At 45.3% G+C, this 26,566-nt stretch overlaps 1 protein-coding gene across 1 annotated transcript in view; it reads left to right on the plus strand.

Annotated features, from left to right (window-relative positions):
* Positions 1-26,566, plus strand: part of CABLES1 (Cdk5 and Abl enzyme substrate 1) — a gene marked incomplete at both ends in the record, with an annotated part of 51,686 nt that overhangs the window by 24,657 nt on the left and 463 nt on the right. The window contains 6 exons of the mRNA XM_084281796.1: positions 5,093-5,170; positions 13,258-13,357; positions 14,853-15,009; positions 16,035-16,138; positions 24,074-24,180; positions 25,094-25,301. Coding sequence (XP_084137922.1) covers positions 5,093-5,170; positions 13,258-13,357; positions 14,853-15,009; positions 16,035-16,138; positions 24,074-24,180; positions 25,094-25,301 — 754 coding nt within the window. The remainder of the gene's footprint in view (positions 1-5,092; positions 5,171-13,257; positions 13,358-14,852; positions 15,010-16,034; positions 16,139-24,073; positions 24,181-25,093; positions 25,302-26,566) is intronic.

A 26,566-nucleotide genomic window follows, 5' to 3' on the forward strand; every position in this document is an offset into this window, starting at 1 on the left:
TACCTCTCCTCGTACAATTGTGGTGGCCACGAACCACATCTGGGGAGTGATTTGTGGGTCTAGTCGGTGATTTTAATCAAATGTGGAACCAGATCAATAGAAATTCTGACATAACATCGAACCACGGTTTTTATGAATCGAATTCCGGGAGGTGTCACTTGGCTAGAAGAAAAATTTCCTTGCCTTTATTCTCAGATGTACGACTGAATGCAGTGAAAGGTAGTAATCAACATCAATACTGCAGAGCGTGGCTCTGGGAGAGGAGGGTTTTTTAGAAACAGCTTTTGTTGCAGGCAGACGTGTGCAGAGCTGTTGACTTGACTATTGTCTGACTAGCAGACGATTATTGTCTAAACAACGAATACATGTGTAATCAAACTCTTAAAAAGCAGCTCTCTAATTTTAGCCTGGTTTGTGCATAAATATATGCGTGCTCTAGGAATTTCTTACAGCAAAAAAAAAACACTTATAAAGTATTATGCAAATTTCACACAGAATGAGTAATTTCTGAGATATGCATATAAAAAACAAATGCATAAACTTGAAATATTACCTGTCAAAAAACGAAAAAACACTTGGTTTGTAAACGATCTACAGAATCACACGTTTTCTCCAGCCGTTGCAAAAATGTGTTTGTAGGTTACGTGCGGCATTTTGTCTTAATTTGTGTTACGTCACTCATTATGTCTGATAACAACAGAATATTTTTGTAGCTCAGAAAACACAGCTTTTGTTATTCAGCTGGCTCCTTATCTTTATCAGCAGACACAGTTTTCCAGAATATTTCCATAATCATAATAAAGATCCCTTTATCTGCAGCACAGATACAGTAAGAACAAGATACACAGCTCGTTAAATGCTTTCCATCCTATGGACAAAGAGCCACAGCGATGTTAGCTAAAAATAAAATGCAAAGGCAATACTTTCTGTCTCCCTGAAGCAGGCTGAGTCCAGCAGTAAGTAATCTGAGCACGCACCCTGCTTTTCCAGGGGGGCTGGATGCTGTTGCAGTCCCTGCAGTTGGCATTCGGGCTGAAAGGGGCCCCTGGAAATTCAGTTCAATGTGCTTCGTGTACTCAGCCCCAAATCAGCAGAGGTGCTCAGTCCCTTTGGACCTTCGATATTGGTGTCTTCCACAGCTCCCTGTGACACAGAGGAGCCCCAGGTATCGCAACGGATGGGAAATCCTCCTGGCTCTTCTTCCCTTTGCCCAGGACCTCGTCCCAAGCAGCTCACGTGTGGTCATGCAGGCAGGCTGAGCTGGGCTCCCTGAGCTGTCTGAAACCTGCAACCCCTCGGTCGCTGCACGACAGCCTTTCATGTGGCTTGACTTGAGGAACTCAGCTCTGAAAGCATCCACACTAGTGTGTTTTTTAGCGGAGGATTTAAGAGCTAGGCTTCAAAATAGCTAGTGCTTTCAGTAATTGTTTCACTGGCACCAGACCAAGTTGTTCCACTGGCACGTGGCCAAGTTTCACAGCAAAGAAACACGCGGTGTGGGTGACAGCTCAGGGCTCCTTTTCCTTTTGTGAACTGCTCTTTTTGGGGCTCTTAACCTCTGACAAGTCCCTGTCCTGTAGTGCTGAGAGCTCTTCCCCTCCCAGCCCTGGAGGTGGCACGTGTTGAGCAGCGATACTCCGGGTAGAGCCTTCGGCAGTCCTGCACAAAGGCAGGACGGGCTGTGGTTAAAATTAACAGCTCAGGTATTTGAGCACTGAGGAAAAACCACCTGTACCCAGACTGCAGCGTATCAGCGATGCCTTGTAAGGCTCCCTGTTGATAGTTTTGTGCGCTGGTTAAACCAGTTTCTTCGGATTTGTAGGATGTGGCTTATTAAAGGAAGGGGAAAATTAGGTTTCCTAGACCGCACTATCAAAGCAATCTCGTGAAGTAACACAAAATAAATTTGCCCATTAAAAGACAAAGACAAGGCAACCCGTCCTACAAATTAGCAAATGCAGCCACCGGTGTGTGGTTTCACCCTGTGAGACCCAGTGACTGTACTCAGCGGGCTTAGTGGTGGTCCCTTCCACAAGCTGTGAAGCAGAATATGTCCCATCTAGCAGAAACAGGCCACCAAAATAGCAACGTGAGCCAGCTGAGCAAACAACCCAGGGTGAGAACGCGACAAGAACATTTCTGGGGTCATCCTATATAGCAGTAAAACAAGACCCCTCTCCCACTCCGTGCGATTTCTCGTTAGCGTAGGTTTCTGTGCCAAAACCAAGCAGGACCCAAAAGCTATGAGGTCTTGCTGCCCTTTTAACAGTGGTGATGCACCCATGCACAGCAAGAGGCTGACTGTTTGTGTGTCCTCACTACTCTCAAACAGTTTTAAATAGGTCTGGCATAAACTTGGGAGGCTGTAGGGTGATGTCCAGATCTGTCGTTTGTGTTCATCCTTACCTGCAGGGGAGCAAAGTCTTGCTACTCAAACGTTTTCAGTGACATATGAGGGCATTGCTAATAGCTGAGAGCCTTGTGCTCTGCAAATTTTTGTAGTTTTATAGTACATACCTCATTAAAGAAACTGGAAGATGAGCTTTTACCATCTCAGACAGCTGCACGTTGTCAGAGCTCTCTTGCAAAAGAGTGGTTTCCCTAAGCTGTAGCAATTAGTACAACTTTTTGGTAAAATGAGAGAATTAGAGAGTGGAAAGCTTTTCATGAAGTAATTTTAAACATGTCTACATGGCACAATGGCAGTCAGGGCACGTAAACCCACTCTGAGTCAAGCTGCTTCTGATATCCAAGATAGCTCAATCGCAGTTGCACAGCATCGTAGACACTGATGAAGAGCTGAAATCCAGAAAAATGCTTTTCTCTCATAAACAATAACTCTATTTTCCTGAACAGCAGCCAGCTTCCCCCACACTTTCTTCTCCAAAGCATACTTTATGACACATATCTGGATTTTCTGGTCCAGCAAACCACTGTCAGCCCTCAGATTTATTTTGTTTCCACACGTATCGTCAAACCCCTGAATAAAATGCTGTTTTATCCCTCTGTGATCAGCTTCTGACCACTGCCATCCCTGGTTCTCTTCCAGGCCAGCTCCTAAGTCTGTTTTGCACCAGCCCCCCTCCAGTAGCCCTGCAAGCAGAGGCTTTGTGGCAGCCTGGCTCTGGAGGCCCTTGCTAGGAGAGGCCGTGCACTCATCTCCCTCTCTGGAAGATCTTTATGTAGTGAAAGTCCCATTTCATGGAAACAGGGACAGTGTTTGATTCCCAAGGGAAAGAAATCTGAAAAAAAAATAGAGGCTGGGCTGATGCTTTCTGTTTTCTTTCTGATCTGATTCCTTCTGATACATGCAGCAAGTTTCTGGTGACTTCCCATTGCTGTTTCCACTGGAGGACGTGGAAAGCACCAGTTTGTTTTTCTGCAAGAGGGCTTATTTTTTAGGGAGTTGTAGGGCATCAGTGGAAGAGCTGGATTTCCAGAAGCAGCCAGAGGGAGTGGGGGAATATGCCTGGTGGGTGCTGTGGTGCTCTGAATTCCGGGACGCCTTCTGATGTCAGCCTTGAAACGTGTGCCAAGTTTCATACATCAGCAAACGAGGCTTTCAGTGAACAAGCAAGCTCTTGTGAGTAGCAACTCTTCAGCAATAAACAGTGGCAAGCACAAAATTAATCATATGCCAGTTTTTTTTTCCTTGTGGCCTGCCTTTCTCAAATGTGACAAAATTATTCTCCCTGCCTTATAACTTACGGCAGCACCCTGGGGACATCTTATCAGATATATTTGCCATAGGTAAGGGCTGTTACAGAACTCCGTATCTGCTGCAGCAGTTTCCTAATGTTGTACATGGGTTTATTATTAGAAACCCTTTTTGATTAAAGGGTAAATACTGCTTTGCTTTGAAATACACTTTTAAGGAAGAAAATAAAATCGCTATGATAGAATGATCCAGGAAAAGGAAAATTGATCATTCTGCATTTTTTCCAAGGAGATAATACTTGCATGCAGCGGCTCTCTGGGGAACCTAAGCCTTTTCCAAGAAATATGACTAAGCCAAGCTGCTCCCATAAGTAAACAATACCTTAAAAGAATGTAAAAGGTTTAAGATTTAGAGATGTATATGGAGATTTTCAGACAATAAAGAACAAAATAGATTGCTAGGATTTGTCATCCAACTTTGACCAGTATAGGACAAAAATTTGGGTGAAATCCCCTCACCAGAGACCAGTGGCAGACAACATCAGGAAAATCCGTGCTGAAGAGCAGAGCAAGGAAGCGAAATAGCCCTGACAACCAGCCTAGCAATAGGTCCTGGCACTCTGGACCACAGGTGGAGACTTTCAGGAAGGTGAAACACAGGTAAATCGTCACACTAATCAGGTCAGAAGGGTATGAATTACCATCACCAGATCTTAGAGGGATTTGAGGGGACGTAGTCTGTCGGCCAGTTTTAGGGGAAAGAAGGGTCTTTTTCAGTGTATGTTGTACAACTGTTGGGGTCCTGAAGCTAGTGAGGAAAGCTGGTATGTTTATAAATAATCACTTATTTATTGCTATTGCATATCTTAACATTTTGATCAAGTTTCTCTTGGCTTCTTGCTCATCTGCATGTCCTAAAATGTGAATTATGCTGCTGTTGGAAGTCCGTGTAGCTTTATGGAAAGTGGGCCATGACCTCAGGGTTGTTCTGATGTCACTTGATGCTATGTCCGAGGCTGATGGCTCAAGGTTATAGTGCAGGTGTAAAACAGATAGGTTGCTTTCAGGTATTTAATTTAATGCCACCCGTATTGCAGATGCCGCAGAGATTTGGAGACTGGTTGAAAGCACGAGGTGTTTGCAGTTAGAGCGGCCTGCATTCTGAGATCAGCTCTGTGCAGGCAAACAAATCACACTGTCATGTAGCCAAATGCTGAGCTGAGTAATGAATGAAGGCGAGCCATCTTCACAGGAGGAGGGATCCGGTCCTGACAGCTAGTAACGGAGACAGACATTGTGCTGGAGGAGAAGGGGTGAGGATGGAAGTTTTGTGCTGATGAATTCCTCGACAATGACACCTGTTGCTTTGTTGCTTATTGCGGCGGGATTATTAAATTTTAGTCTTTGATTTCTTTTATTTTCTTTTATATTTTAGAATAGTCCTTATCAGCAGCAGAAGATCCTTCTGTAGCATATTTTCAGTGCTGCCATATCGAGACTGTACCCAAGTCGGGTATGTATACTTATACACATCCTACGTAGTCTTTCTGGGCCTGCATGTAGAGCTGGGTGCGGACAAGAGCATGACAGAGGCTAACGCTTTTAAACATCTGCTCCGAGAAGGGAAGGGAGGAGTGCATTTAGAAACGTTTGCACCGTGGGTCGTTACCAGGTTAAAACTACAATCCTCGCTTCCCAGTTTATTTATCTGTGTTGTGGTACCTTTGGTTACTGAACTGGAGAAAACTGGCCTCCCGAATTCTACATTCGTGAAAAATGCCTACAGCCTGTATTGTTTCTTCTTTCTTCACCCATCTTTGATAAAACATGTATTTTAGACAGCGCTTTTATTTTATAAGCAGTGCTAGCTTTCTGGTTCTCCCACATGCCTATGGTGTTACTGTATCTAGACCTGCATTACTACAGAGAAATAATTGGATCTAAACTTAATGGCTTTTCATTGGACTTGTAGGCAGTGGTCAGATCGTTCAGTTAGTGAAAAGAGAGTTGTGGTAATGCTGACAGATTGTTTTGGCACTGGTGCCATCCACATTCTTAGCAGCTCTGAGCAACTTCCCTGGAGCTGACTGACAGCCCTGAAAGTGCTGAGCCACTGGACCTCTGACGGATATCTGGATTTGAAGCAGTTTCTCCAAAGACTGAGAAGGCTTTTTCCTCTTGCAGTGAAACTGCAGAAGTGGAGGAAACGGGGTTTAGCTAGGAAATGTCATCTCGCAGTCTCTGGGCCACGACCTGCCAGGGGCCGTGCTGGCGGCAGCTCCGCGCCTCTGGGGCAGAGGTTTGAAGCGTGGCCGCCTGCCAGCGAGCTGAGAGCTGCCTGTGGCCGGCGTTGGCTCGGTGCCTGCAGGGCACAAATCTGGGGGAAATATTCAGATCATACAGGGAGGTGTTGCTGAAAGACCCGCAAATAGAAATGAAATTCATCCAGTGCACAAAGGGTGAACGTGGCTCAATTTTTTTCTGCCGTCTATTTAATTCTGGAGAGCTGTTCGCCACAAACTGCTCGTGCATCAGTAATTCAAAACAAAGGGAGATTATTTTTAATGCAGACAGGAAAGGAGGTACCTGTGTAGGAAAGTTGACTTGCTCTCCTGTGTCTTACAGTAAAATTTCTCCCATAATTAAGCAGGGATGACACATCAGGCAAATCCTTGACAGACTGGCAGCTCTGTTCATTCTTCTTCGGTGCCCTGTCATTCATTTATGGTCATTGCCCTGTGGAAATTGCCTCTTTATTGAAAACTGAATATATTTTGAAATGCTGATGATTGGTTATATCTTCTAAATTACAGCAGTAATGAACCCAGCTCCACGTCTAAATATTATTTCAATATGTAATGTCTCGTACCGTGCTTGCAAGAAGGGATTGGGGTGAGTAGATAGAAAGTGCCTGCACACAGCAATCCAGCCCTGCTCTGTAGGTTAAAAAGCCAAGATTATTAAAAAAAAAAAATGCTCTCTGTCTTTCTTCCAAAGCATCAGAGGAAGAGAGAAACAATTAAATGGCACCTCCTTCCAGGAACAGCTGGTGCGAAGAACAGACGAGGCAGTATGTCAGGAACTGTAGCCGCTCTGTTCGGGCTGCACAGCGGCTGCCGACTGCTTTGCACATTTTGGATGCGGGGTAGGAGGGGGGAGAGACATCGGTACCTTTTTGAAGCTTTGCAAGGACAGCACCCTTCAGCTTTGCTTTCTGGGTGTCTCTGGATTACTGCTGCAGCTGAGCTGCTCCAACAGATCTGTTACAAAAACCTGCCCGAGAGGCAGCTCCTGCCGACACAGCTGAGTGTGAAGGGAAGCATGCTCCAGAGCAGTGCAGGGGTTGCTGGTGAGGGATGGTGGGTTTTGTTAGCTGCTGAATCAGAAGGCACATCGGGTTGCACATGCTGAGGCTGAGAGGGGAGGGCACCACGTGCCAGGGAAATTATTTGCTCTGCTTCTCTCTGTTCTGTTGGAGAGAAGCAAAAAGTATAGAGAGCGATGTGTTGGGGAGAAAAATAAGTCATGAACAGTCGTTATCACTGGAATTGTGTGTCCTCAGAATTTTGTCCATACCTTTTATGTGGTGGAAAACTAATGCTCTAGCTTACAGTGCTATTTCTGCAAGAGAAAGGGGAGAATTACCGCCGAGATTCATTCCCAAACGTTTCGAGATGCATTCCTGCTGCTGAAACCACTGAGAGGCAGGTGCTTTTGTGGATCTGGGCCGTAATTTCTCCTCTGCAGGTCTGGTTACGGTGAGGCTGCCCACATCTTTGCGGGTGGTGTGGTGGCAGGCCCACCTTCACCAGTCTCCATGGCCCAGAGCAGGGCAGCGGATGGGAGCAGAGCTTGCTTTTCTTCCCCCATCTAGACCACCAGAGCAGCTGCACGAGCAGGCATAGCCAGGTGAAATGAGCGTAAGGGAGGTTGTACAGCATGTCAGGAGCTGAAAGAAGCAGGATTCTTGCCAGCTGCCTTCCCTTGGCCTCTGAAGTCCAAAGTTAGCAGACCCTGTGCACTACTTAGTGGTAGCTAAGGGCAGCGATGAGGGAGTTGCTCCATACTGTGAACAATGTGATAGTTTTATTGCCGTTCTTATTAAATTAACACACACGCAAACTCTCATTGTCATTACAGGCCAGTCTGCAGAGGCATGTATTAGCAGCAGCACTGCTAATACTGGCTGAGTGCTTGCCTTTGATGATGCTTTTATGCCATTTGAACTCATTGTGTGGTGCACAGGTTAGTGGTAAGGCAATTCAAGGGCTGCTAGTAGAGCTGCAGAATCACTTTGGCAGCTGATACTCTTTTCCAACGTGCTGGAGATCTTCGCAGCTAAAAGGTATTCACAGGCTGGGTTTTGCTGCTGAGCAAAATCTTGCTCACCTGTGAAACATGCCCACACGTGGAAGTTACCAAACGGGGATTTTGCAGTAACGTTGACAAACAAAACTCCAATTCTCCATTGCTTACGTGCTCCTGGGGCTTCTTTAGGCACCACTTCTCCTTTGGCTTTGACAGTACAGTTCTGGCAATCCTCTTGGGCAATGTTGGAGGTGCTCCACATGGCCTGCAGGACTCAGTGGTACTCCGAGAGCAATCCAGGTCTCATTCATATTCTAAAAAGCCTGAGCATTTCCAAAAAAAAAAGGAAATGATAATGTATTTCTGTCATTGTTAATGGTGTTACAAAGGAGGAAAAAGGTACCGTATTGTGCTTCCTCCAGGAGAAAAAGGCAGTGAAGTTGGTTGTTTTTATAATTCTGTTGCTTTATTATATTTTTTTTTCTTTGGCACACGTCCTTATGGCTCACAATTTAAAAACATGTTTTTGAAAAAGGGCATTTTAGGCTAGGATTTTGTTAATAACAAAACCTAAGCTTTATTATTATTTTTTTTAATTCACAGATTATAATCATCCCTATCATAGCATTTTATTCTGTAATGTTGCTAGAGCCTTTTAAGAGCTTCCAAGTTTCTGTAGAGCTCTGCCCAGAAGTTGAATGTAAAGGAGCCGGCGAAGGAGGAGAGCTGGGGGTGTCAGAGAGATTTGGCACTGCAACGTGGCTGGTTTGACATTCAGCTATCAGCCGTGGGGTCAGAGTGGCTGACTGTCACTGAGGCTGGAGGCAATGAGCTGGAGTACAAAAATACCAGAGCATCAGATAGTGCATGTCACAAAAACAGCCAATTCGCCTCGTGTTGTGTTCTTCCTGGCACTGAATTCACTAAGGGGTTAGAAACTTATCCTGCAGAAAGGATAACTGCTGAATATTGCTCTTTGGTAGGAGAATTAGAAGAATTATTAAGCCAAATATAAGAATTTATCTGGCTAAACCTGCCTCCAGTTAAGGAAAATAATACAGTATCAGTAATCAAATGGACTGGAACACGGAAAATCGATCGTTCTTCTGAAGTAAAGCATTAAGTCACTAGATAAAAAGAATTTGTGTCCTTCTCAGCACTGCTGCAAACCAGTTTCATCCAGTTTCTAAAGATAAATAATCACCGAATTTAACTTTGCCCATTGAAGTCCTGGCAAGAACACTAAGGAGTTCAGTGATACGATGAGCAAGAAGTTTCCAATACCATCATCCCAAATAACGTGCAGCCACAGCGATCAATGAGCCCAGAGGCCAGGCATTCCCAAAGGGTTTCATTATCCAAATCCTGAAATCTTTGTTCGTCCTCAGTGTTTAAACTGGGGAAGAAAGCTGTATGCAAAATGAGACAAAAAGGAACATCCAGATGAGCTTGTCTCACACACTGCACCTGAAACACTGCACCTCACACACTTACTGAAAGACACCGAAATCTGTCTGATTTTTTTTTTTTCCTACACAGCATGGCATTTTTAAACTAATCATCTCACAGGTGAATTTTATAGATCCACCATTAGTTCATTTTTATGAGGTTTCCTGTTCCCTTAGATTGAAATGAAGTGATAAATCCCAAAAGCTAATAGGCTTCAGTTCTGAACTTTTATTCCGTGTCGGGCAAAACATCAAGACAAGAGCTGACACGCTGACACCTGAATATGTCTGGAGAGATTAAAAGGATGCTGGCCCATTAGAGCAATCTTTCCACGAGCTTCTCCACCTCCTTTCCCGGTAAATTGCAGCTTGAGATGTTGTTCTAGCAACACTAATGGCAATTAGGATCTGAAAACTCGCAGTCAATTAAAGCCAGCAGTCTCAGTCAGTAGGAGCTCTGCTGTAGAACTGGCGGGCAGCACATCTTTTCCAAAGTTGTCATCGTCCTCATCCCTATAAACTCAGACAATAAGTAGAAATTATTTACAGTGAGGGATAAGAGTAGGATTTTTTTTTGACATTTCCTGAACCGCCTTTGTTTTTGGAATAAATCTGGGCAGTCAGGAATCACTAAGCATAAAACACAAACACAAAAAGGTTGCATCTCTAAGTAACACATATCAGGTTCCTTTCGCAAAAAGTAGAAGGCTTTTTCATGCATCTAGAAATGTGTTTAATATTTAACGGGCTCCTAAATTATTCACGAGTTAAAGTGTTCAACTGTTGCTGTCACTTAAAGAGCAAGCGCCCAGCAGGACTCTTGCATGGGGCTTTATAGATCACGTCAAAGCACAGGGTCTGGCTCATTAAAGCGATGTTATATTCATGAAAGAGAAGGTAATGCAGTTTATATTCAGTTATATATATAATACAGTTTATATTCAGTTTATGTTCTGCTAATCTTTGCCTGACACAGGCTGAGAATTCCTGTTTTGATTTCATTTACCTGTTTGGTAAAACTTTCCACCATCCCACGACAACTTTGGATTCACAAGGCACCCAGTACCGTTCAGGAAAATGAGGTGGTGAAACTAACTTTCTTTTTCTCCCTCAGTCCTGAGTGTAGTTTCCAACACCAGCCAGCAGCACGCTTTCTGGAAACGGTATGCACAAATAGAGCATGGGCATTTATGTAAATCAGGGTAACTCCCCAAACATTACCAAAAACTGGGGTCAAGTTTTTTGCCTCCTGCGGAAGTGGCATCCTGATCTTGCGATTCCCTTCAGCTTTCCCTGCTCGAATAAAGTAAAGGTAGCAAAATTATGTTTCCTGTGACTTAATTTAGCTTTTCAGCGTCTGCTCGAATCGCTGGAAAATTTTGCTAAAAAGCACTTTTGGAAAACAAAACCCAGGAAAATCAAAAACGAGGAAGAGGGGGAAGGAAGTTCTCTTCGCTTAAAAGCCTATTTGGCAGGGGCCATCCTTCCGACTCTGAATTTTGTAAACAGCTTTTACTACTGCATATTGGTTTGCGCAGTTCCTCGGTGCCACTGGTAATGTAAATAATTTCAACACTTGATTTTCTGTCAAGTTCCTGTCCCACACATGTGTGGGGCCTGCTGACCGTGGTGCCACGCAAGGGCTCAGATCCTGAAGGACTTGGTGGCAGAGGTTTGCTGCACTTAGCATGTTGGCTGTCCCAAAACAACTGTCCCAACTGTTCTCCAGGTACAGCTCACACATTTTGTGGAGAGCAAATGTGAGATGTTTCCTAGCTGGTTTGGGGATTTGGGGGCTTTGGTGAGGAAGAAGCTGTGCTTGGGCTCCTCCAGAAGCAAGGTCGCAGCCCCGGGGCTTGTCCCAGGTGGGGAAGCTGCCCCAGCACCCCTGGGACAGTGCTTTGTAGCCTGCTGTTACCAGCAGTTCCCCACAAGAGAAACCATAACCTGCCTCAGTTTACAATCCAGAAAGGATTTGTTATTATTTTATTTAGCTGGCTCGGTCACAGGTATCCAGCACGAGCTTTGCTGAGGCATTTGTGAAGTTTGCTGTAGTAGGAGAGGGAAGAAAAATCTCTGCAAACGAAGAAAAAAGAAAAATCACTCTCCCTGCAAAAAAATTGACTAGCTTGCTGTTGGGCTTAGTGACAGGGAACTCAAAAAGGATGAGAATCTCCTATCAAGTGTTTAACAATGTCTTCTGTCAGCGGGGAGAAGAGGTATATAAGCTGGGATGATCCTTTTCATTTGATAAGAAACTGGGGATTGGTTTGTACTGATTTTCCTCGAGAGAGTGAGTTAAATTCTCAGTTTTATGGGCAAGTTTCTCCCCAAACAGTGATGTTTTATTACTGTTTTACAACGCAAGCAATATATACTACCTGCAAACACAAGGACAAGATGTAAAGGTAGAGAGGACTTCTACGTAGCCCTTACAAAACACTTAGAATGAGGGAGAATAACTGCAGTGTTGCTTACAGGGTCCTGAAGGTAGAGGTTTCTTTCAAAAACAGAAGAAAGATGGGAAAAATTGGAGGATTCGTCTTGATTGATCTCCAGCTAATGGGCAGGAATCATTCCTGTGCATGCTTACACTTGGAGCTGCCCCTGATCTCTGCTCCCAAAGTGATTTCTCCTACGTCCCCAGAGCCACCCTGGTTTTGAAAAGCTGCTGAGCTGACTCTGTAAACGATGCCAGATTTTCACTGAATGAATTAACAAAGCTATCCAGCCTTCTCTGCTAATTGCACGGAGGAGTGTCTCCGTGACTTGTTTTCAAAGCTGTAAGGGCATTATTTCCTCCCCTGTCTTTGAGGAAGTGAAGTAAATTATCCTGATATCGCCAAAGATAATGCAGATTTTTGTTTTGATTTGGGGGCTTCCTCGAGTCATGTGTTCATTTCTTAGATAAGACCTGCTGAAATGGTTACTGCTTAGCATGTATCTCTAGAAGAAATAGTTCCTTCAAGCATGTTGCGTGCAAAAACAGGGAGGCTAATCCGCTGCCTCTGACAGAAGGTTATTTTTACCTAATTATTTGTGCAGCTTCTCAGTAATGTGGTATCAGGAAAGAGAATGATGGTATGACACAGTGCAAAGCGAACCCCAGTCAAGAAATCAAGAGGGATTTTTCTGGGAGCGAGGTACACGATTTATTGGGAACTCACTGATTGCCAGTTTTCGGAGAAATAACATGAGTGACAAGGTTTAAAGTGAAGACAGGGAAACAGGGCTTGCAAAGAGAAAGCAGGAGCTAGCCCAGTCCAGCAGTCGGGTGAAGAGCATGCAGGGCTTCTCCAAGGCTCCTGTCAGCATCTCTCCCACAGGTTTTTAAGCACGTACTTGGACCTTAGCAGAAATCATCCAGGAAAATACCACAAGATAAATACTCTGGAGTTGCATACAGTAGCCATTTGTGGAACACAAATTTGCTCATCATCTTTATCTTCTCTCACATCCATGATGCTAAAGCATGGGATACAGACTGAGGATCAGTCCTCCTAAAGCCCAGGTTTCCATCCTGAAGTGAGAGGAAGAGGTGGATTTCTCCTGAAGGCCTCCAGGAGCAAATTCATTGAGCTTTAGACACCCTCCTGCTCTTGGGGGTGCAGAAATTCCTCCCAGAGGCTTCCGTGGGCAATTGCTTTTCTGCATGACAGCAAGGAGGCACTTGGACACGTGTTTTAGGAGCATCAGTTTATTAGATGTGGTGGCTTATTGGATCTCTTGTCTGTGCTTTGCACTGGTAGATCTAGGATTAATGCTGCTTCCATTGCGTGGCAGGTAAGTAGTGAGTAAGATGTGCTTCTGAAGAGCTGTCTCTGCTCTGGTTTCTGTCCCCCAGGGATATGAAGTTGGATGGTGGACGCCAGTGCCATTCTGCTGGAGTGTGTCTGAAGGAGATCATCGGTCTTGAAGGAGTGGAGCTCGGAGCAGACGGGAAGGTGGGGACGCTTCGCTTCCTACTCCGTTAGGGAAGAACATGGCATAACTCGGAACAAGCACAAATAATTACATAAATGACCATATTCAGCATAATACAACAGTTAAAACGCAGAATGTATGAGCTGTAAATAAGACGAGCAGAAATTCAAGGGGGCCATCCTAGCTGTCAGTGCAAAGCACTCAGTTTCCTTGAAGAAACCTGCCTTGGGCAACGTCTGAGTCTGTGGAGCATTACTAAATTGGTGTTCCCCTGGCTCTAGCAGGAGGTATCAGCACAGAGCATATTGTCAGAGGCAAAAATAATTTCTGGTGATAGCTGCAAGCTGTAATTCTGCTGGCTTTCCAATTTATTTAATACAATAAATCTCACTTAACATTGCATTTGTCCAAAAGGGCAAGAGGACACTAGTATGAACCTGATGAGCATGTCAAACCCCAAGAGTGCATTCATTTGAAATGGAATAAGCAATTATGACTTCTGTGGGGAAAGTGATCCATTTTAAACAAATCTGTAGAGAAGAGATTATTTTAATCACATATGAAAACATTTCTTTTTTTTCCTGAAAACCTGATTTATGTTTTGTCGTTCTGTTTATCCAGTCTGCTGTCATTTCTGGATTTAAAGGCTTAAGGGCCCTAGGTCAATGCTGCTGCACATGGTGTGCTCACCTAACCAAGTGACAGTCCAGACCCCAAAGAGTAAATTCTTGAGGACAATCTGTCTGCTTATAAATAAATTAAAGCTCACGTGTTTTATTTCATACTGTTTCTGACCAGCTTTTAAACCAGTCTGGAGTCTGAGACTCATTTTCTTCTTCATAATACTGTTATTTTTGGAAAATAAACCTAGGAGAAGCAAGACATAGTCTATTTCTGGCCAAGCATGCAAGCAGAGAATTGGTTCACTCTGAAAATAATTTTGTCACATGTTATTCATTCACACTGAGTCCACGCTGGCAGGTAGTAAATGATCTCCCATAACCATTACCATTAACTTACGACACCAACGAGACTGTGCCAGGCCAAATCCTAAAGGACAGAAATACCACAGAAAGTGCTTACGTTAAGCAGTGTTCAGGTGATGTGCCTGTGGCTGATCTGTGCTGAGGGACCCATCCAGAAGAATGCCGTTTCAGTGAAGAAACAGCTGAAATCTGCTACAGGGAAGGCCCAGTGAAAAACCCGACGTATTTTTAAATCTGACCCTTGAGTAGGATTTTGTAAATCCCGCGTATTAGAGCTCGCGTGTGTGTTTGTCGTTTTGTTTTGCTGAAGAATTAATGCATTGGCAAAAGCTTTTTTTGTGTGGATAAAGTGACTACACTGAAGCAAATGTAGGTGACTAGTGTTTATTCATCTGTGCCTAACTATCAAATCCAGAAAATCCCCTGCTAATTTGGTTTCCTCTGCCTCGAACTGGGATGCCCCAAAGGGATCCTGCTGTGGCTGAGCTGGGCTGATAGTAACTCTCTGTCCATTCTGACTTTCTTTTAGACGGTTTCATACACACAGTTCCTATTTCCAACCAATGCTCTGGGAACTCGGAGGAACACGATAGACTCCACCTCATCCTTCTCCCAATTTCGCAATGCAAGCCATCGTAGCCTTTCTCTGGCAAGAGCTAACAGCACCCAGGGGAGCATTGATGCAGGTAACTTACCAAAAAGCTTGTTTTAATAGCCTTGCACACCCTGGCAGTAGGCAGCTATTATCACAGAACCACAGAGTTGTAGGGTTGGAAGGGGCCTCAAGAGACCATCGGGTCCAACCCCCCTGCCAAAGCAGGTTCCCTAGAGCAGGCTGCACAGGTAGGCGTCCAGTTACGAAGGCTTTTTGGTGGAGGCACGCCATGTTTTAACCCCTTTGATGCTTAAATTAAGCAAAACGTAGTCTCTTGGGGTAGGTAACACTGAGCTTGGAGTGCCCTTTTCCACCCTTGTTGCCTGTTTGCTCAGCAAAGCTGGCTTACAGATCATGGAAAGTTGAGTAAACACAATCGCCGGTCCCTTGTCATATTGCCAGCCCCTGCTCCCGCTCAGCATGCCTCCTTGTGTAACTGGCATTGTTTGTGCCTCCCACAAACGGCTCATCATGACTGCTGTTTGCTGTGGAAAGTACACAATGGCAACACGATAGTCAGAAGCTGAAGGTGTAAATCGTACTTGTGACCTTCAGGAGGCTGGAAGGGGCTGTGTTTACAAAACCGGGCACAAAACGCACGCCAAAACACTATATGCTTAAGATACTTTGGCATATTAAATGAAACAAATCAAAACATCTGCATAAACATGTGAGAGCTCGTTTCTGGGAATAAAAGTCAACAAAATTTCCCCACTCACTCTCCTTTCACCCTGAGCATGGCAGGGTACACGGGATCTCATTTGTTTGGCAGACTATTGGACTGTGGCTTAATTTTGGGGTTTCATATAATTGTGCACTTCTCTCAGCCCTAAGTTAATACTTCCCAGGTAATTCATAAGCTTCAGGTCCTCTGTGTCTTTGCAAGTTCTACTATTATTGAAGTACCTAGAGTGACATACACAAAATTTTTTGACTCTTTCAATCAGCCAGCACAAAGATCATTTTCTGCATTGCCACTGAACTTGTTTGCCAGTTAACGTTTACAGATTTCTTGATGTAATTAAGCAATGTTATTTTTTTGCCATTGTTTTACAGGCAGTGACCTGGGAGACTACGTTGAATATGACCCCAATCTTTTAGATGATCCCCAGTGGCCGTGTGGCAAACACAAGCGGGTTTTAATATTTCCTTCGTATATGGTAAGTGATACTCAAAACGAGGTGGTGCAGCACAGATAGATGTTCGTAACAATATTTAGAAAGTTGAGGTTGCATTTGGCTGCATTTTAAGAAGATTATTATTATTTTTAATCTACTAATAACAGCTGTTTGGAATGCTTTGTTCTCAATGACAGTTACTTACTGGGACATGTAAAAACAAACTTGTGGAGGTATTACAAAAGTAAGTGCTTTTATTCCTGCTGTATTTCATACATGTTTTAGATGAAAGGCTTGTTTGAACAATGCACTCATTCTCTCTCGTTCAGAGGAAAATTTATACTTCCTCTAATTGGCATCTATTACAAAATAGGAGAATGCCCATTAGGGTTTTTCTGAAGTCATGAAACTGTGTTGTGTTTTGATGCTTATCGTCTACTCATCGGAGTAGAACCTCAGTGTCTCGTAGAGCCTTTGTTTCCCAGATATTTATTTCATCATGGGATAGTCCTTCCTTTAATTGCAGCAATTATGAGCAGAACCTGTATGTTTTTCGCCATAGCCAAAGCTTGTAATACAACAGGCTCATAACCGTTCCCTGATCTCAGCCCTAACTCAGTATTTGCTCTGGTGAGAGATTTCTGTAGCCTTTTGGCAGTCGCACCAAGCCCGTAGGATTTGGTCTGCTATTTTGGCAGAAACGTAGCAAGACACAGCGCAGTTGTATGTGTGAGGGTTAAATTTTCAAGTGAGACGTTTAGTATGCCCTCTGCTTACTTTCAGCCAGCTTTACGTTCAGGGTTGGCAAGTTATTTTTGGCTGGCAACCCACAAAGTGTCAACCCTTTATGGCAGCCACGTCTGGGTAGGAAAATATTTGTTAGCTTTTGACACGGTTATTGTCACGGACAGGGAGCTGCCTTCCTTCAAACAGAAACTCCTTGTTAACTGGCATCCAGAAAGAAAGTAGTTTTAGCAATCGTGGCTGTGACTCCAACCTTCTTCAGGCTGGAAGTAAGCTCCAAACAAACAGTCCGAGTCCTCCAACATCACCCGAAGTCAGCCATGCTTGGCGTTGAGGTGGACGTGGGCAGGTGAGTCAAAAGGAGAAAGCCAGGAGAGCTTCCTGCAGGGGAGCTCTCAGCCCAGCAGCGGGTGTGTGCTGCCCTCCTTTTCCATGCGCTGGTTAACCACAACATTTTGAGGCCCACGTTTGAGCTTTTATTGCAGTAAGCTGAGCGGGCTTTCCCCTGTGGCGGAGGTATGACGAGATACATTCAAGGCGAAAAATGGACTTGAAGGCTAATCCTTAAAATCAATGGCTTTCTTTGCTCCTTCTCGGAAGGAGGGCACTAATCTGAGGAAGGACCAAAGGAAACGAAGTGCTGTGTTTCGTTTGGTGGTGGGAATAGCTGGCAAGTGCCAAGAGCTCTCTTGTCCAAGGTCCAAGATTTCGCCGTGACGCAAGGCAGGAGCTGCACAGCTTGACAGGGAACCGAGGAGTGGGTGTTTGTTCCTCAGCGCTCGGCTGAGGGATTTCACAAGCGGCTGGTGCTGCCTTCAGCTGAGGGAAGGGAGGAAAGGTCGTGCCAGAGCGTCCCTGCAGGTTTAAAAAGGATCTTGCAGTTTGGGCTGCGAGTAAGGAGAGCTTAAGCATTGAGCTGGGTGATAGAGGGCCACACTGCCTATGCAGAAGACTTCACTCGCATCCATCTTCCCAGACTCAGCTGGAGTTCCCCCTCCCTGCGGCTCACACCAGTGTGAACAGGAGCGTAATAGTCTGTAATTTCAAGGCGTTTTCCTCCCCAAATACAAAAACCAGCATATGCTGCAATTAAAGCAAATTGCAGTCTGAGGGCAGCGAGAAACCTGTGCTATTTTTTCCTGGCGGTTCACAGCCATCTTGGCGTTAGCAGACTCCTGCAAAGCAACCACAGCATCGTCGACCTACTGTACACACAGATCCAAAGCAGCAGCCTGCGGTCCCGAGGGGAACACAGCTTCAATTCCTGCCTCCCACGGGTGCCGGAGCAGCCGAGAGCATCTCCAGTGTGAGCGCCGTGCGTGGAGAGCTGCAGTTTGTAATTAAAGTTCCCTTACTTGGCCAGCATTTTGCATTAATGTTTGGCAGCTGCAAGCCTGTAGGCTTTTTTTTCCCCCCTCCTTGTGGATGTCAGAGCAATTAAGGGGGCAAGGTGTGTGACGAGAATCTGAACAAATGGTGTTTTAGAAGAGCGAGGCTAGATGCTGACACCCAGGAGCCCGCCGTGTGCTCTGCGGGCCAGGATTGCTCCTCTGGTAAAATGCTGTTGAGCTCTGCCTGAATTCTGCTTCACTAAACATCGCAGGCTTTACCCGAAGGTGCAAGACAGCAAAAATGTGTGGCCCTGCTTGGATTTTACTCCGACATGAGCGCGGTTTGCACTCGAGCCTGTGAGACGGGCAGTTTCCTCCTTTTTTGTGGAGCCCAAGGTTATTATCACATACATGGGCTTATAATTTTCCTGAGCTGAATTAGTCCTGACTTGCAGAGCATTTGGAACTGCAAGCCCTTGTTTTCAAGGAAAAGCAGAGCTTCCTCTTTGAAGATAGCTGTGGGGAAGAAGTGCTTTTGCTTTGGTCTTTTTTTTTTCTTTTTTTTTTTTGCAGTGAAGTCCCTAGCTTTAAAGGGTATGCACTTCCCGGTAGCATTTCTAAAAGAGATACCCACAAACAGCCTGATAGGGAACAAATCTGAAAAGGCAGCTTTTTATTTTTTTCTAGCACAAACCCCACCGCTCCTATGAATTGCATTAGTCGTGGTCAAATCCTGGTGTACCCCAGAGAAATTATTTCCCTTTATGTTGTCCTTGTAGGAGAGGCTACAAGCTCTGACACAATATAAACAATAAGAGGTAGAAGAATTCGTGCTGGAGGAGGCAGGGGGAGGGAAAAAAACATCATGTCATGGTTAACAGATGTCTTCCTGGCTGATACTGCTAAAACAGGAATTCTTGCAGATCCTTAAATCTCTCCAGAATAGGAACTTCCACCAGCTACCAGGCAGAGCAGTGACTTCCTTGCTAGCGTTTCACATCAGCCAGCGTGCAGCCAGCATCCTCACTGCCTCCCTGCATTCCTGCAAGCAGAAGCAAACAGGAGGAGAAAACCCCCTCTGTGGCACGCGTGAGGACGACCCCCACAGCTCTGGGTTTTGTTGGTAACACAAAAACACAGGAGCGTGTTCAGCTGGCTGCTGGCTGCTGCCAAACTTGCAGAAAAGGAAGAAAAGCCTTGATTGGTAGCATCTCAGCTTCGAATGACCCTTGTGTGATAACATCCCTGCAATATCCATCTCTCCATGCCCAAGGGATACCCTTGGAAATTGGGTTTTGGTCCTGAACGACAGTTTCGGCGCATTGGCTTAATTATATCCAAACAAATCGACATCTACACACTGCTCATAAAAAAAGCATCTTGCAGGGGGCTGCAGGGCTCTCACTGACCATCAGCCCACGTTTGCCAGGCGCAGCCCCCGTGTCAGGCACAGCCGAGCTGTGTTGTTAAATACGAGTCTTCCAGCAGGATTTTAAAATTAGAACTGCTCGCTGCTCCATCCGTGCAGGCTAACAAAAGCCCCGCATGATGATAGAGCACATTTGCCTTCTCGCTGCCCCCTTACTGTCTTTCACAAGGAGCACCAAGGTCACGAGTGCTCCACTACAGCAAGCGCCCTTTGATGTCGTCACTGCAGGCTTCGAGCCGCTTCCGTGGTTTTAAATTAAGCAGCATCTCCAGATTGCTTTCTTATCAGCTGCTGGCCTCGTACCCAAAAGTCTCAGGGAGCCGAGGAGCACAGCGGTGGTATATATTCATGTTTAAAGCCAGTGCTGTATGGATTGGATGCTATACTTGGCTGAGGCTCCAGTAAATACGTAGTTTGAAGCAATGACACGCTGTATTAATCAGGGATGCTTTCAGGGTGTTAACTGTGTAAAAACAAGCTGGCATCACTCCACGTACCTTCATTCAAAGGGGCAGCTTGGAGGCGATTTGCTTTGTGAAATGCTAAATATTTCAGGTTCAGTCCCTTGGATGTCAGTTACATCTTCTCAGACGGCGATGGAGGCATCCAAGGCTAGGTCATCTTTCACTGGTAAGGTGCCAGAGCAGGGTTTGTTTTCAGCAATATTTCATCTTGCCAGTCTTTCCAACCATTCCAGGCATCCTGCCTCCTCCTGTATGTAGGAAACCATATATGCAGCTTTCCTATGAGAAAGCAGCTGCTCGAAAATGCGTGTGAATAACACGCGAGCCTAACCTCCAAGTTCAAGACTGCCAGCCATGCAAAGAGCGTGCAGGGCGCAGGCTGCAGCCCGAGCATTCATCACGTTGGCCAGGCGTCCGTCAGCTACCATATATCAGAGCTTTCATTTGTCTTGTGCAGCCTCCATCGCCGAACGAAAACACACATTTGCAGATCCGTGTACAGAGGACACGGGCAGAGCTCGCAGAGGAGCTTTTCTGAGTTCTGCAGCGAGACGTGTTTCGTGCAAATCAGCTGCGAGAAACAAGACAGACGGGGCTGGATGACAGGAGCTCCAAACACTGGAGATTAGAGTGTTGGAGAGGTGGTCGGGTGCTTCCCAGCGCCTTGCTGACAGCCCTGGAAGTGCAAACTGCCTGCCTTCTAGGGAACAACGCTGTATGTAATTGGGTATATTTGGATGGAAAAACGCCGTGCTCCCTTTTAGGGGATTATTTAAAACGCCCTCCTAGAATTGGGAGCATCGGTGTTGAATGAGGTAAGGCAATACCAGAACTGTTCCAGACAGACAAAGCTCTGCTTACAGGGATGTCTGTTCCTTGACACTAACTCACAGACAGCCCGAGAGAAACATAATTTGCCTAAAGCAGAGGAAGAGTAAACGCTGAGCAGCAGAGAAGGTGGCAAAGCGACGACTTGGGGTCACTGAGCACTCCTGTTTCAGCAGGACGATCCCAGCTGGTCCTTGTGGGGCTCCCTGGCCTTGCTTTTGGCCTCGCACACGCTCTGAGGTTTCCACCAGCCCGTTCTCTTTCCCTCTCCATGGGAAAGGGAGCAGCAGAGGGTCGGTGCTGAGCCGCTCGTGGGGTGCAGGAGGGCAGCTCCAGCAGGAAAGGACGGACAGAGGGTGCTTGGGCATGTGGGATTCCTCCTTAGCTTCACAGGTACGCAGCATGGCAGCAAGAGGGCTGCCCCTCTGGTGTGCAGAGCCCCAAATACAGTTCTCCTACAGGCACCAGCTGAGAAAGGGGCATCCCGCTGCTCAGGGGTAAGTCAGGATTCTGCAGCAGCTGCCAAAAAAATAAATCAGGGGAAAAAAAAGACGAAAAAAGAAGTTGCACAATTCCTTTTCTCGAGAATAAGGGCAGTGAGTTGAGCTCTCCAGCATGGCACTGACAAGACGAGACAGCTGCCTGAGAGCCAGTGTGTTCAAACATGCTGCTGTTATCCTGTTACATGAATCAAAACCAGCACACACCAGCTTTCATCTGGATTTCATTATTGTGATTTATATCGCAGAGACTGCTGTCTAGCAGGAAGCAGCAGCATTCAGAGTTGGAGAGAGGGGGGGGAGATCCTTATCACCAGGACAAAATTGACAAATCTCTGCGGTTAAAAATAGCTGTACCTCGTTACCATTTTCAGTTTTAGGCCGCCTGCTTATTCTCAAGACTCTGAATGCTTCGCTTTAAATAAATTAAAAAAAAAAAAAAAGGGAGAACATCTTCTAAAAAGATTTTAGCTGAATGCTGGCAGATCTCCTCGGCTTAGCCGGAGGAGTCCCAGGTAAAACCAAAGATCCCTGCAGAGCAGCACGTGGGGCACCCAGGGGGCTGCTGCAGGAGCCCAGGGCTCACCCAGCCACTCCGGAGCCACTCGGGTGCATTTGTGCTGGAGGTGAAAGCAACCCAACCCTGCCATCCTACAAAACCAACAGGGGATGCTCGGGCCCTCCCTCCACCACCAGCTTTCTGCTGCAAAGTGGTTTCTTTCCTGCACACTCAAGTTGTGGTTTTTTTTTTTGTTTTTTTGTTTTTTTTTTTTTGTGTGTGTTCTCCTCTGTGCAAGGGGAAGTGATTACCTGGAAGGAGCCGAGCGTAGGTCTGCCAAAGAAGAAAAAAAAAAAAGCCACGATGGCTTTGTGGGAGATAATTGAGATAAAACTAAGGAGCTCTGTGGTAACGGAGAGCAAACAGCGGGCAGTTAAGTTTGCAGTGAGGCATGAAATAAGGTATAGTGCAGCCTCGCACGGTAGCACCAAGCCTGCTCTTTCTAGGATTGCCCAAGACAACCAAAAAAAAGTGCTGATGGTAACTAAAACCATCTTTGGATTTAATGGTGGGTAACCGTTGTGTGCTCAGCAGCTCTTGACTCTGCAAACAAGTGAGGCATGGACCACCGTTTCTGTATTTTGAGTAGCAAATAGCACTGGTCTAAAGTATGCTGTATGGCTTTTTTCAGTAGTCCTCTTACAGCAGTCCTAAAGAGGACCCTTTTTAATACCACACAGAACTCCCAGCACATCCATTTAAGTGTCAGAAGCACCCAACTAGAGGTGATCCTCTAGCAAAAAAAAATCTCAAACCCCCAAAACCAAGGAGCAGGCAAGCAGGAACCAAAATCCCAGGGAAAGGAAGGAGAGGAGAAAGAGGGAAATGGGTAAGATTTCCATTCTGCAGCTCTTGAGGTCTGAGCCCTGCAGGCTGCAAGCAGAGCCTCCCGCAAGCAAATGACTTTCTGAGACACCCAGGCAGAGTCTTCTGTGTGCATTCAGCCTAATTCTTCCTTCCTTCCACCTTTAGCAAGACCGAAAACAGGCAGAGCCACACATTCAGGTGAAGCCTTTCCCTTCTGCCTCAGGTACAACTGGCAGCCTTCCTCAATAGGACAGAGCTTTGTAATAAATCTTCCCCTTTACTGAGCAAAATCTGGGCTGGCTCTTGACGTGTAACTGTGTCAGAGGGGGCTTGCAAGCATTTATACCTAACAGCAGGCAACCTGACGTGCCCAGCAGAATTACCTGCCAGGGTGTCACGGGGGACACTTTATCTGGACAAATGGTGCTGTTCACACTGCAAGGCAGGCAGCAGGATAGCCCTGGTTTTAAAACGTGTGTATGACTGTGACGACTCCCTGTGGCTAGTTGTGTTTTTTCCTCTTCATATCAGCACGTTTACCTCAGATACTGGTGTGTGTATGTTGCCTTTTGCTCCTCTTCATGCTCATTTCTGACCCAGCCAAGGACGTGATCAGCTACCAAGAGTTGTCCAGTTGCTCTCCGGAGCCCTTACGCTCCGTCCTCCCCAGCCCTTCCATGTTTTGTTATTGAAAAACTTTGGCTGAGGGAAATTCTTCAGGTTGTGACAAAAAGGAGTAGGAATCTCAGTGTAAAGTAAGCAAACTGTGCACCTCTAATACGGTCCTAACTCAGTATTTCTGCCCGGTTAATGTGTAAGTTATGACAGCATTGCTATCTTGCATTCCACTGATTTACCCAGGATTTAGGCTAATTACCTATTTTATCACAAATGTATAGCACAGTAGTCAGCAATTTGTAGCAGCAGATCCTTTGAGGAGTCTGTTTGAGACTGGCAATATGCTGCAGAACCACACACAAAATCTGGCCATCCCGTTATTGTGATGACTTGTTTTGGCATAACAAGGATTGTCAGCTAGGTTTTATCCGCCCACATTTGGCATAAACTCCTCTGCAGCAGTGTTTGGAAGTAGTGAGGTATGTGTTGTTTGGGGTTTGTGCTCAGCACTCCTCTCAGATTTCAGGTCGCTTGTTCTGACAGAGCGGTCGCAAACAGATTGTTACCTTACTTCTGGCTTATTTTTCCCCTCTCTGAAATCACCAGGCATTCGTTTGGTATTCCTTGCTTTCGGGGACTGAGTGATCTTGTTTGTTACACACTAAAAGAATGATTTTCTCTTGGCCTTGTGTTACAGACCACAGTCATAGACTACGTGAAGCCATCAGATCTGAAGAAGGACATGAACGAGACCTTCAAGGAGAAGTTCCCTCACATCAAGTTAACCCTCAGTAAAATCAGAAGGTACGCTGCAAAGCTTGGTATCGCAGCCACGTGGTACAGCTGTCTCAGGGCCATCACTGTTGTACGTGAAGAGACTCACAGCACTGACTGATCTTCCAGGAGGTGCAGAGGTGCAGAGGTGCAGAATAAGTCAGATGGTTGCTTTGATTAGTGGGCTGAGTGAACGAGATAGGGGAAGGTACAAACGTGCACCACTGAGGTGTCAAACTCAGCATCTGAGAGGATGAGGATATGAGCTGGGCTTGCACTGTACTATCAGATCCACAAAAATAACATTAAAAAAAAAAGAATCTTGAGTATATGCACGTAGTTTAAAAAGAGCCTGAGGAAGGAGAAATGTTGATTTGTTCAGAGAGCATGGCCAGAAGCAAAACAAGGGATCAGTTTCACAGCGAAGTTTTAGTATTTCATCACAGTTTCCAGCGTAGCAGGCTAGACATACTGCTTCACTGAAGTAATGATGATTTCATTTGAGTGAAGTGGCCAGGATACTGATTCTCCTTGCTCTGTAACTGGAGAGCTCTGCGCTACGTAGCAAGGTTGGGTTTGACCAACCATAACCAACTGCAAAGCTGCGTATAGATGACAAGCACTCAAATCCGTTGTTACTAAGTAATTTGTATGTAGCTTAAGAGTTCTGATGAGGTATTTTTATTAAAAGTGTCAAAGCTTTACAATTACTTTTATACTTTGATGCAACTGCCTACTGGGGAGGGGCAGGAAGGGGAAAGATGAAGTCAAAACATGCAGTTAAACGTGTCCCTGAAACAGAGCCTAGACACCTGCCCAGTAAATTACATTTTTCCTTCTCCTTTCCATTTGACTAAGCAGGAATCTCTGAAATAATGACTCTTATGGCAAAATGAGAAATGCTTTAACATGCAGTTCACACTTGTCTGGTCTCTTTACTCAGCTTGAAGAGAGAGATGCGCAAGCTTGCTCAAGAAGAATGTGGTTTTGAAGAGCCCACGGTAGCCATGGCCTTTGTCTACTTCGAGAAGCTCGCTCTCAAGGGGAAGCTGAACAAGCAGAATAGAAAGCTTTGTGCTGGAGCCTGTGTTCTTTTAGCAGCCAAAATTGGCAGTGACCTCAGAAAACACGAAGTCAAACATCTTATAGATGTAGGTATCCCTACGTTTCCAATGCCCCTTCTACATTAAGCACCAATGTGTGTTATCCACAAGCCTGCTTATCAGTGGTCATGCTCTCCTCTAGGTTGCCAGCTCTAAAACTAGCTAAACACATTCCTTTATTTTACATTTGTGTGGAAGCAGGAGAGATCAATGTCACAACAGAGGGCTAAGAAACTTGTTTGACGTGATTGAAGACCCTGCTGTCAGATATTGTGACATTTGAGATATATCTGACCGCCATTCTGTCAAGACAAGTCAAAAGTTAACCTCCAGGAAATTCATTTTGCTTTTAATTGTATTTTTAAGAATGTCAGTAAAGACTCTCCTTTGAAAGGTAAATGTAGATACTAACTAGAGGAGGCATGTAATAGACTACCAGGTTGTATTTTTTCATCAAGTGAAGCATTTGGTCAAGAGGATGTGGCTTCCATTAGACACTTCATCCCAACTTGTTTTTTGTAAAGGAAGATATTTGGTCTCTAGCCACTCCATATTAAAGAGTTAAGAGACAGAGGGGTGTGTTATTCCATAGTCCATTTGCAAGAACTGAGATACCAATCTGATTGAATGCTACAGAAAATCAGTGAGGTAGCTGAGTACAACCAACCTCAGTTCAAGAGGCATGGGGCTTGGCTGGGGGCAGAACTGGACTCACACCCTTCTGCCACAGCCAGAGAACTGGTTTGACAGTCAGTTTGTTAGGATGCCCTTCAAATAACGAGATAAAAATAAACCGAGAGGGAGTTGGAAGATCTGGCCTCATGCTACCGTGAAAGATTGGTCCACCCTTAAGTCACATTGAGCTTTTCATTAGATCCAGCGGGCAGAGATGCAGCAAGCCCAGGAGGTCATAAGAAATTGGGGGGGACAAGTGGGTGGTATTGAGAATATCCCTGAACAGCTCGCTGCCTTCTTCTAGCATCCAAATCCAGTGAAAACAGCAGACCAGATGGGAGGTTAAGTCCATTACAGCAGAAAGTCAACTACGAAACCCATCTCGCCTCCCTTGACGATAGTAATTTTTAGTATATACTCTACTTACAGTCATTGCAGATGACCCCTTTTGCCTCTGAGGTATTACAATCAAATGTACGTAACTGTAGCATAAATAATTGCCCTAACAGGGCCTTGTAACACAGCCTGATGCTGCAAAGAAAATCCTCGAATGGGTGAAATGACAAAAACAGCACATCTGGCTGAACTTTGTAAACAGCCTCCCCAGTAAGAAGCGGGTGCATCTGATTCATCCCAGT

This window comes from Netta rufina, assembly GCF_964035555.1.
Source record: "Netta rufina genome assembly, chromosome: 2".
In the NCBI taxonomy this organism is placed as follows: Eukaryota; Metazoa; Chordata; class Aves; order Anseriformes; family Anatidae; genus Netta; species Netta rufina.